General features: G+C 40.2%; 1 protein-coding gene across 1 annotated transcript; it reads left to right on the top strand.

The window, feature by feature from the left end:
* Positions 1 to 215: 215 nt before the first annotated feature.
* On the top strand, positions 216 to 4,207 carry LOC134673839 (uncharacterized). The gene has a single exon (XM_063531874.1). The coding sequence runs from the start codon at positions 219 to 221 to the stop codon at positions 3,981 to 3,983; it is 3,765 nt and encodes a 1,254-aa protein (XP_063387944.1). The 5' UTR covers positions 216 to 218; the 3' UTR covers positions 3,984 to 4,207.
* The last annotated feature ends 8,094 nt before the right edge of the window (positions 4,208 to 12,301 follow it).

Genomic DNA, 12,301 nt, shown 5'->3' with positions numbered 1-12,301 from the left:
AGTACTGCAATAATAGATATTGTCAATCCGCGGACGAATAAAGTAGAAACAGTGAGGGCAATGGTTGATAATAGTAGTAGTAGTAGTAGTAATCACTTTATTGTACACAACACAGGTTTACAAAAATAAATTACAGTAATGGAAGTACAAAGGCGAACTTATCCCTATAAGGGATCTCTTCCAGCTAACCTAATAATAATAATAATGCTAATGGTAGTATGATCTGTATGATCACTAATGACTTAAAGCAGCGTCTTCAGCTGACTTCTCATCGTTCCAATGAAAACATCACGGGCGTCATGGACACCCCTATTGACATCATTCCAGAACGCTGCTCTGCCCTTATAAAATCAAGGCAGAGTACATTCGTTAGCGAGCTCGAATTTGTAGTAGTTCCTCGTGTAACTCAACTTCTTCCTGAGAACCTCATGTCTATAAAGCATCTTAATATACCATCATCAATTAAATTAGCAGACCCGACATTTAATCAGCCTTCGCAAATTGACGTCTTATTGGGCGCTGAAGTTTTCTGGGACATCATCGGTACAGAAAAGCGCCGTCTAGGGAACAAGCTTCCCATTCTTTACAACTCCGAGTTTGGTTGGTTAATAGGTGGCCGCATGCCAACTAAGGGCAAGACTGTAAATAAAACAATTTCGTGCAATTTCGTGGCCAGCCAGAACGATACTGATCTAGACTCACAACTTCAAAAATTCTGGGAGTACGAAGACTTTCCCAAGCATCATGAAGCTAAACCTACTTTAACTGAAAGTGAATCGCACTTTATTGAAAATACAACTCGTTTAGAAAATGGTCAATTTTGTGTTAGGTTGCCCCTTATTGACACTCCCGATTGTCTGGGCGACTCTTACTTCTTCGCAAAAAAGCGCTTTCTTAGCTTAGAAAAACGTCTTAATCAAAACCCGGAGCATAAGAAAATGTACTCTGATTTCTTGCAAGAATACCGCGATCTTGGGCATCTTTCTGACGCTATCGTAGAAAGGCCCCCCACCTCATTCTTTGTGCCCCACCACTCTGTTTTAAAGAGCTCTAGTGAATCTACCAAATTGCGCGTGGTCTATGACGCGTCCATGCGCACGAAGTCAGGTTACTCTATAAATGACCTGCAAATGGTGGGGCCAAATATACAAGATTCCTTGTTCAACATTTTATTGAGATTTCGTCACTATAGGTACGTTTTGTCAGGTGATATTGAAAAGCAATACAGACAAATCGTTATGAACGAGCTAGATCGCGACCTTCAGTTGATTCTTTGGCGTGAAAATGAATCTCTTCCTATTAGAACGCTTAGACTTAATACTGTAACCTACGGTTTCTCTAGTGCCAGTTTTTTGGCAGCCAGATGTTTGTGGCAGCTCAGTGAGGAGTCAGCTGATACATCTACTAAAATGATAATCCAAAACGACTTCTATTGCGATGATTTACTTACCGGAGCTGATGAAGAGTCTGACCTACTTACTATTAAACAAGCCGTATCTAATTCTCTGTCTCTAGGTTGCTTTAACTTACGAAAATATAGGTCGAATTCTCAACTTCTGATTAATTCTGAGTTAGGAAACATACAAAATGATAATCTCGTACTGAGTCAATCACTTCATACGTTAGGATTGTTATGGAGTCCTACGCAAGACACACTTCATTTTAATATTGACGACAGTCATTCTTCATCTGATAAAGTGACTAAACGGTCTATTTTGTCCACGACTTTTAAGATATTTGACCCTTTGGGCCTATTGACCTTGTGTACTGTCAAACCCAAAATTCTCTTACAGAAACTTTGGTCTCTTAAATTGGACTGGGACACACCAGTGCCGCCTGAAATTCAGCGCGCCTGGGCACACTTCATAGATAACATTAAATACCTAAAACTTCTTACGGTGCCCAGGAACATATTTGATAACAGTGACTCACCTTCATTTATTGAGCTTCACTCCTTCTCTGACGCCTCGCAGGCTGCGTATGGCGCTTGTATATATGTCAAAGCCACCTTTCCCTCGGGCAAACAAGCTGTAAATTTGCTTTGCTCTAAATCACGTGTGAGTCCGACACGTTCTGCGACTATTCCGAGATTAGAACTTGCTGCGGCGCTTCTTGCCAGTCGCCTTGCTTCGACGGTAAGCAAAGCGTTTCGCAAGCCTATAGCACGCTGTACCTACTGGTCCGATTCCAGTGTAGTATTAGCATGGATTAATACATGCCCCTCAAAATTAAAAACGTACGTCGCAAACCGTGTCGCAGCTATTCAAGAGCTCACCGAGAGCTCGACGTGGCGCCATGTCCCCACAGCTCAGAATCCTGCCGATCTTGCATCTCGCGGGATCGACCCTCAGCATGTACAGTCTCAACAGTTGTGGTGGCATGGCCCGTCCTATCTTCTAGAGCCCGAGGAAAGTTGGCCAGTACTTAATACCAACCATATGGCTCATGCCTTACCTGAACTCAAAACAACAAGCTCTTCATTTCTGACCAACATAGTAGAACACAAAGAGGATGCTCTCATAGATTTTCATAAATACTCACAATTAAGTAAACTCAAAAGGGTTATTGCCTATGTATTACGCTTCATCAATATTAAATGTAAAAAACAATGTACAAGGGGCCCGCTAAGTGCAATAGAACTTGAAAATGCTTTAACTGTTTTGGTGAAGTTGTCACAACAACAATCATTCCCAGTAGATTTGCCCGCACTTGTAAATAACAAAAAACTTAGCCCTAAATCACGTCTTATGTCATTGGCTCCATTTGTTGACTCTCAGGGGATCCTGAGAGTAGGGGGCAGGCTAGGTAAATCTAGATATGACTTTTCGGTAAAACATCCCATACTTCTTTGTTCCAAACACACACTCACAAAACTAATTTTCATTTATGAACACAAACGCCTCTTGCATGCGGGACCTCAACTCATGTTGGCAGCCGTGCGTGAGCAGTTCTGGCCCATTGGGGGTAGGGACTTAGCACGACGCACGGCTCACAAATGTGTTATTTGCATTCGGCAATATGGCCGAACAATGTCCAATATAATGGGCAATTTGCCACCACAACGAGTCACGCCCGGCTTCCCATTTTCTACTGTAGCTGTCGATTTTGCAGGTCCATTTTTGATCACTGATCGGCGAGGCCGTGGCTGTAAGATAACAAAATGTTATCTATGTCTCTTCATCTGTCTTAGATTTAAATGTGTACATTTGGAGGCAGTGAGTGAACTTTCTAAGGACGCCTTCATATTGTCCCTGCGCCGCTTCATTTCGCGTAGGGGTAAGCCAAAAGAAATATACTGTGACAACGGCAAAAACTTTGTTGCCGCTGCCAAAGAAATTAATGCCTTTTTTAAACAAAATTCTGGCCCTATTTTAGAGTTTGCAGGTGATCACAATATTGAATTTAAATTTTCCCCGGCTTACGCTCCTAATTTCAATGGCTATGTAGAGGCTGGCATTAAATCAGCAAAATTTCATATTAAGCGCATTTTAGGGAACACGCACCTCACCTTTGAGGAGCTTTCGAGTTTATTTGCTCAAATTGAGGCTGTCCTTAACAGTCGTCCTCTCTGCCCCCTTTCCTCCTCTCCCAATGACTACGTAGCGCTCACACCCGGGCACTTTCTCCTTGGCAGGCCACTGACGTCGCTTCCGGCCCCGGACCTGACAGAAGCCAACACTCGCAACCTGGACCGCTTCAATCGGCTGGAGCAGATAAGGCAGCACTTTTGGAAGCGGTGGCAGTCTGAGTACGTCATGGAGCTGCAGCAACGTTCCAAATGGAAAACGCGCGCCAGGGATCTGCAGCAGGGAGACCTAGTACTAATAAAAGACGAGAATCAACCCCCACTGTTATGGCGTCTGGGCAGAGTGGTGAAACTTCATACTGGCTCAGACGGAGTACCACGGGTCGCTGATATTGACACCGTGCGGGGAGTTGTCAGACGGGCTCTGAACCGCATATGTCTTTTACATGATTCTTGAAAGCAGGGCTTTCAAGGGCCCCCAGCATGTCTGCGCCGCTGCTTGCAACGTCATCAGACGACCGCGGGGGGAGGAACCCCCGCCACCAGCCGCCGGCGCGCCCGCTACTCATCCTATTTGCCTCAGGTCGCCGGACCGAGCACACGCGGCCGCGACCCATATTTTTCATACATTTTTTATACTTTGTAATACCTAGCTATTAAAGGCTAAGTCCTATATTTAAATCTTCGTTCTTCATTTATTAACCTTATGTGCGCTCGCACACTTTGTATAGAATCGACAGATGGCGAATAATGTCAAATCAAGTTAAGATTTTTGGGTTTGAATAAGACTTCTAGGTATTCATATATGAAAATCTAACTTCGATTTTCACAGCAGAATCAGTGTTAGAAGTTGAATTGGCTAAATCATATTTATGTAAATATGTAATTTTCAGTAATAGATACATTATTTTTTTAACTACCATCAGAAAGGTACACTATTTGTGATATCCCTATGATAAAGTTTTTAAATATAAAATAATTACAAACCCCGAAATCACCGTTCAAAATGACATACTAAAAATTATCAACTACTGGATTTTTCCAAGCTTTCCGACTTTAACTTCGACCGAATGTAATTTTTATAAATTAAAAATATTGAGCAAATTTAACCCTTAAATCATCACCCTACTACTTGACGTTTGGTATAAAGGTGCGTTCAAGAACGTAAGCCTTTTTTTTAATCTATGAGCTGTCTAATGCTTTGTAGACATTTATTTTAGCAACACTATGCAATATGCATTTAAGTAAGAGTTAAGTTCGTATCATAACCATACCCATACAAATTGTTGGAATTTGCAATAAAATCTGAACACGCTCCTAATGTCGGCAAGGTACAATATATGGCACGTGATTCGAGCATTTATGTGACCCTTGTAGGACATCGGCTTCATGGGGCCATTAAACTTTGTCCACAGGATTGAGAGATATCGGGAAAATGCACTGGAATGACATTACGATGTAATGAAACCCCTGAATGGCGCCTATCAATAAATGAATATGACTATGAGTATGAGTGTGTGTGTGAGTGTGAGTGTGAGTGTGTGTGTCAGTGTAAGTGTGAGTGTGAGTGAGTGTGAGTGTGAGTGTGTGTGTGAGTGTGTGTGTGAGTGTGTGTGTGTGTGTGTGTGTGTGAGTGTGAGTGTAAGTGTGAGTGTGAGTATGTGTGTGTGTGAGTGTGAGTATGAGTATCGTGTGTGGCGCGTTAACGAGAACCTTATCAGAATGCACTAAGGTTGATATTGGCCTGTAGCCATCCACGTCGGTCAAAATCTTAAGTATTTCAAGGGTTAAATTTAACTACTTAAATTCCTCACTACAAGAGTCTTCCGGAAGAAAATTTACTAAGTGCCGCAAATGAAAACTTTTCTACACCATGAAGTGTTTGGAGATTTAATATTTACCAGTCGCTTTTCGGTAAAGGAAACTATTGTGAGGAAACCGGACTAATCCCAATAAGACCTAGTTTCCCCTCTGTGTTGGAAGGTCAGAATAGATGGCAGTCGCTTTCGTAAAAACTAGTGCCTACGTCAATTGGGATTAGTTGTCAAAGCGGACCCCAGGCTCCCATGAGCCGTGGAAAAATGCCGTGATAACGCGAGGAAGAAGAAAAAGGTTTGGATATAAAACATTGAATATTTCACCAAACTAGAATTTTCAAGGTACATTTTTATTCGGGAAATGATTTAGAGATTCACTGGATATGAAATAGTAAAGATATGCGACGTTCTACGACAACAGTTGTGTCCTTATTGCCTTACCTTATTGCGGCTGGCGCTTATGCTATTATTAACGCCGCTCCAATATACACCGTGTTTTTTTTGATTTCCGTTAATTTCAGGGGTGCATTCCTGAGCTTAAATCAAGTAACTTTCTCAAAGACACCGATATTCTAACTAACTCCATTTCGGAGATAATCAATAATTTATTTTTTTCCTATAAGGCCTCTACAAGCGTGTACACTTGCCTTAGGGCCGGTTTACATATTGATTAGTGTTTAGAATGAGTTCATGCATTTGCTACTAAACTTAAGTACAATCTCGGTCGATCGATGATCGAAATGACATTGATATGTCACAGATTTCAATTGTTTGGTTGAGTTAAATGTAATGCTTGTGTTACAACAACGCTATATGCTACATTTAATTACTTTTTAAAATTTATTTATTTTTTCAAAAAAAGCAAAAAAAAAATATTTTTTTTTGAAAATTAACTATGCCATTTAGTTCTCTTAAATGTACTCAACCATACCCCGAAGTTAACGGAATTCAATAAAAACACGGTGTATATTCAGCCGGGGCAATGGTACCTTTTTCCAAAGAAAACACAATATCCTTTTTCAACCCTTCGCCAACAGAGCTGTATGGCCCCTCTATCTATGGGGCATTGTGCGGGGACCATTGGCTCAGGACAAAGCCCTTTGTGGCTTCCGGCCTTCGATGACATCCTATTCGGCTGATTATTGACCTAAAGGGCTATTAGACAGCTTATAACATCGACTCTTCAGGTCTGAAACACCGACGAATCGATTCGGAAAATGAATTAGATTTCTACTAGACTTCAACAAGTTACGATATGGATAATTTAAAGATATTTGTAAGATAGATATGTCAAATATGACGTTTCCGCTATTCTGGAGGTCCTCTTGAACGATTTCGACAAGTTATGACTTAGATATCCAAGTCACATCTAGTCGATAATAATATCTAATGTAGATCTAGTTGATCTCTAAATCGTCTCTAGATCTTGTGATTATCTCGAAATCCGAATAGGTCTCCGGCTCTCGGCCTGATTCAAACAATGTTTATAAAAAGATCGTATGTATGTATGTATGTAAAAACTCTTTATTGTACACAACACAAAACACAAATGTACCTATGGCACAGAACAGGCAGTACAAAGGCGAACTTATCCCTTTAAGGGATTTCTTCCAGTTAACCTTTGAGTAGATGAGAATTGATGAAGTTTCAATGAAAATATGTAAATAATATAAATAGGGACTAAATGGATGCGATAATATGTAAACACATTAATATTACTAATGTATTGACCTATTATTGTATAAAACGTTGCAATATTTGTACACCTGCATGCAGGTTGAATACGCATGTACTACTTTAATAGTACATTACTACAGAGGCCGGGACGAAAGGGGTTGCCGGCCGAAGACATATAGACGGCCGAGCGAAGCGAGGCCGGATAGGTCTGAGCGCGGGCAACCCCATTTCCCGCCGAGGTATGTATAGTGCTTTTCTCAAACATGCAATGAAATAAATAAAATAAAAAAACCACGAAACCCAAGTTTTATTTATAGAAACAACTAAAAGTAAACTACACCCAAAATATAACCAACACGTACGTACCTATATCATTATCACGCGTATGTTTTACACGAGTCGTCTATTTTTACTACCCGTATATTTTCATGTATCTTTGATTTTTTCGCCTTGTATCCATCTGACTGTCGTTTTCGTCACATAAGTTTACATAGTCTTTCACGTTGATATCATGTTTCACATACATCGTTGCTTTATGCATGGAGTAAATAAGCATAAATTTCCACAGTGTTGACGAATTTGTAGTTACATTCATTTAAAATATGCCACAAAACTGTTTCTAATAAACTGTAAGTCATTTTTCTTAGTTTCTCAAATAATAAAATTGCCATAAGCAACCATATACATACTTCGTCTTTGACTTGGCGGCAGAGGCAGCAAGTTATTTAAAATCAATTCTGCTTACGCTGCCAATTCCAACACCTACGATTACAATTAATATTAATTTCATTATTTCGTCGGAACTCATATTAAAGTAAAGAAATCAACAACGCACCATAAATCCAATAAAACAGAATGAAAATTTTTCAACTTTACCTCCATAACAATTTAAAAAAAAATAACTACGCGTGTTTGAGTAGACCTTTTTACCGCTAACGTTTAGATCAAATATTTTAAATGTTTTTATTTGTGTAGTTAAATTTATAATTTAAAATTATAGAATTTGGTTAATAATGTATTATTTATTAAGTTCATGTTGATTTTATACAAATAAAACTGCAAATTATAGCAAACATTGTTTTTTGTTTTTTTTTTTATAGGCGTAGTGGCAGAGTGTCATTACGAACCATAAAGCAAATACTGCCTCTATTTTTTTTTAATGGATGAATGCCAAGATGCTGTGTCACAAATATCTGTGAAATGAAAATTAAAAAAGAGGACTTTGCCGGCCTAGGCCTGCAAGATTTGTATGAAATTCCATTAACTACCTTTTGTCCTAGCCGCACCTGAAACGTCATACTTCGCAGCCTATTATAAGGAACATAACATCAATATTTCATTGCATGTTTGAGAAAATTAAATTAAGATCCCATGTGAACCGTATTATGACAAATAAAATATTGATTGATTGATTGATTGATTGAGTTGAGCAGATGAGAATTGATGAAATCAGTTTAGTTTCTAATGGAGTGGTTGATATTAATAATATTATCGCAGTTCACTGAACTTTCACCTAAAGGATGTTTGTAAAATTTAATATTTATCCAATCAGTCGACGCCCAAGGGCCCAAGGCCTCTCTGTAACTTTAGCAGCGATATACAGTCAACAGTGTGGGTACACATGTAGTACATGTACAATGTACAAGTACAGTTAGCTTTGTAATTTTAGCTATATTAACCTCGGCCCCATATTTTTAGTCTACCTACTATAGTTCATTTTTTTAGCATTAGAAAGAACTTCGCAGAAGTAAGCTTGTGGTTCCAAATAATACAATCAATCAACGCCCAAAGGCTTCTCGTAACTTCGCAGCGATATAAAGTCAACAGTATGTGTACGCTTTACACACATGTAGTACCTACATATGTTCCCTGAACAGGTACAGTCAGCAAACTTAACTATGCGTATTTTAGCTATATTAACCTAGCTGTGCCACATTCTATTTCTAGTCTACCTACTACTAGCGACCCGCCCCGGCTTCGCACAGGTTACACAAAACCTTAACAAATTATACACCTAAAAGTACGTTAACAATCACTCTATTAATAAGTGAAAATTACATGAAAATCCGTTCAGTAGTTTTTGAGTTTATAGCGAACATACATATACACAAACAGATAGACGCGGCGGGGGACTGTTTTATAAGATGTAGTGATATACTTAGGAATAGCATTGAAACAAACCGCTAGATGAAAGCTTTCTCACAGTAATGGCTCCCATTAGTCCCCCTGTCTCCTGCCATACGTCTATTGTAAGCATTAATAGACTATTTCATGCTTCAACACGCTAATTGGAGCTATCTGTTACTTCGCAGTGATATAACCACAGACAAAACATCCTCCAGACTGAGCATAGTCGCGCTACCCCCGCTGCAACGCATACGGTAATTTCTTACTCCATGTTCGAGTCGAAAGTGTCTTTGTGTGACGTTCGTGAACTCGTTCGTCGTTTGAACGGACCAATCACGGCACGGGACTTCGCTCACCTCGTCCCGCGCACCCCCGCATATTTGGCAGCATCGGTTGCATGAAATAATTGCTCTAAACTCCGTCTAGAGGATTCCTAGTCTATGGATATAACCAACGCGTGCACGGAGAGGGTTAACGAAAAATAGTATGAGCAACGCTATACCGCTGGTGGCCTAGCGGTATGAGCGTGCGACTTTCAATCCGGAGGTCGCGGGTTCAAACCCCGGCTCGTACCAATGAGTTTTTCGGAACTTGTGTACGAAATATTATTTGATATTTACCAGTTTATTTTCGGTGAAGGAAAACATCGTGAGGAAACCGGACTAATCCCAATAAGGCCCAGTTTCCCCCCTGTTATACGTAAGATGTTAGACGTAAGCAACTTTTTACGAAAGCGACTAACAGAGGGGAAACTAGACCTTATTGGGATTAGTCGGGTTTCTTCACGATGTTATCCTTCACCGAAAAGCAACTAGTAGGTACTTAAATATCAAATGACATTTCGTACATAAGTTCCGAAAACTCATTGGTACAGTCGCCAAGGCCAAGGTGTTCACAAATATCTGAACACGCCTCTAATGTCAGGGCGTTAAGAGTGCGTGTTCAGATATTGTGAACACCTTGACCGCTCAGATATATCTGATGGCGACTGTACAAACAGCAACACTCCTAACTGTACATCAGTGGCCCTTATTACAAAAGGCATAAGGCCGTTAACAGTATGGGCGATGGTTCGAGACGGGTCTTGAACCCGCGACCTACGAACTGAAAGTCGCACTTACCGCTAGGCCACCAGCGCTTAGCAAATAGTACCCAAATTACAACCAAAATTAAAAGTTTGATAACCATTGACACATTTTATTTTATTTTTTTGATTGACATTGTTTGATTGATTGATTGAAACGATGGTCCGGGGTTCGAATCCCGGTAAGGGCATTCATTTGTGTGATGACACAGATATTTGTTCCTGAGTCATAGTTGTTTTCGATGTATTTAAGTATTTATATATTACATATGTCGTTGTCTGAGTACCCACAACACAAGCCTTCTTGAGCTTACTGTGGGACTTAGTCAATCTGTGTCATCATCATCATCATCATCATCTCAGCCTATATACGTCCCACTGCTGGGCACAGGCCTCCTCTCGAGCGCGAGAGGGCTTGGGCTATAGTCCCCACGCTAGCCCAATGCGGATTGGGGACTTCACATACACCTTTGAATTTCTTCGCAGATGTATGCAGGTTTCCTCACGATGTTTTCCTTCACCGAAAAGCGACTGGTAAATATCAAATGATATTTCGTACATCATCATCATCATCTCAGCCTATATACGTCCCACTGCTGGGCACATTTCGTACATAAGTTCCGAAAAACTCATTGGTACGAGCCGGGGTTTGAACCCGCGACCTCCGGATTGCAAGTCGCACGCTCTTACCGCTAGGCCACCAGCGCTCTCAATCTGTGTAAGAATAGTAATTAATATAATGAATGTCCCATAATTTTTTTTATATTGATTCACCCTTTCTCCTGTGGACTCATAATTTAGTGTTTATAGCTACCGCGGTCGGCCCCCACTTCCAATACCATCAATCTCTGTCAATATCGTTACCTCGTCCAATTTATGAGGGTCACTCTTTAACCAGAAATTGAGTTTGGTCGTCAAACAAGGAAAAATGCTTTTAGAATTCCAAAATGTTGGTAATTTATTTGGTCATATCTTAAACAAAAAAAATACTTCACCACCGAGAAAAATCACTTACGGAGTACAGCCTACAGTTTAATTGTTTGCTCGTGGCCACACGCTGTATAACTTATAATATTGCTGCATTGTAAAACAAATAACTATTTACCCTCCAATTTCACCACGGCTACAATTGCATGTATTTGCTACAATTGTATGTATTACAATTATGTTGTGAAACAAGAATTATGTTTTCTTGTCGACATATTTGTAGAATTGTCGGTGAATCTTGACAGGTAATGAGTTATATGTCGGAATTTCGTTACAATTGTACTCGTAGTGTTGCTTGTGACAATTGTAATAAATTTAAAAGTGGAAAAATTACTGTCTTGGGTGAGACTTGAACTCACGGCCTCTGGATCGATACTCCAGCGCTCTGCCATCTGAGCCACCAAGACCTCATCCCTAGCCAGCAAATCTTTCCACCATATTATAGGTCAAGGGGACCCTTAGCGACATCTACCGTAAGAGTGTTATACTTCTTAAACGGCTACCGGAGTTCCAAGTCATATTGGAAATTCACCAGTTACGATGTGCTACCCATACTAATTTTAATTTTTAACAAGCAGAAACGTCTGCGAACGATGCTATTAAGCTTAGAATAAATTTAAAAGTGGAAAAATTACTGTCTTGGGTGGTTGGGTTTGCTGGCTAGGGATGAGGTCTTGGTGGCTCAGATGGCAGAGCGCTGGAGTATCGATCCAGAGGCCGTGAGTTCAAGTCTCACCCAAGACAGTAATTTTTCCTCTTTTAAATTTATTCTAAGCTTAATAGCATCGTTCGCAGACGTTTCTGCTTGTTAAAAATTAAAATTAGTATGGGTAGCACATCGTAACTGGTGAATTTCCAATATGACTTGGAACTCCGGTAGCCGTTTAAGAAGTATAACACTCTTACGGTAGATGTCGCTAAGGGTCCCCTTGACCTATAATATGGTGGAAAGATTTGCTGGCTAGGGATGAGGTCTTGGTGGCTCAGATGGCAGAGCGCTGGAGTATCGATCCAGAGGCCGTGAGTTCAAGTCTCACCCAAGACAGTAATTTTTCCACTTTTAAATTTATTCTAAGCTTAATA

This window comes from Cydia fagiglandana, chromosome 19, assembly GCF_963556715.1.
Source record: "Cydia fagiglandana chromosome 19, ilCydFagi1.1, whole genome shotgun sequence".
NCBI lineage: Eukaryota > Metazoa > Arthropoda > Insecta > Lepidoptera > Tortricidae > Cydia > Cydia fagiglandana.
Note: the sequence above shows the minus strand (reverse complement) of the source record. Positions and strands in the feature narration are given on the sequence as shown.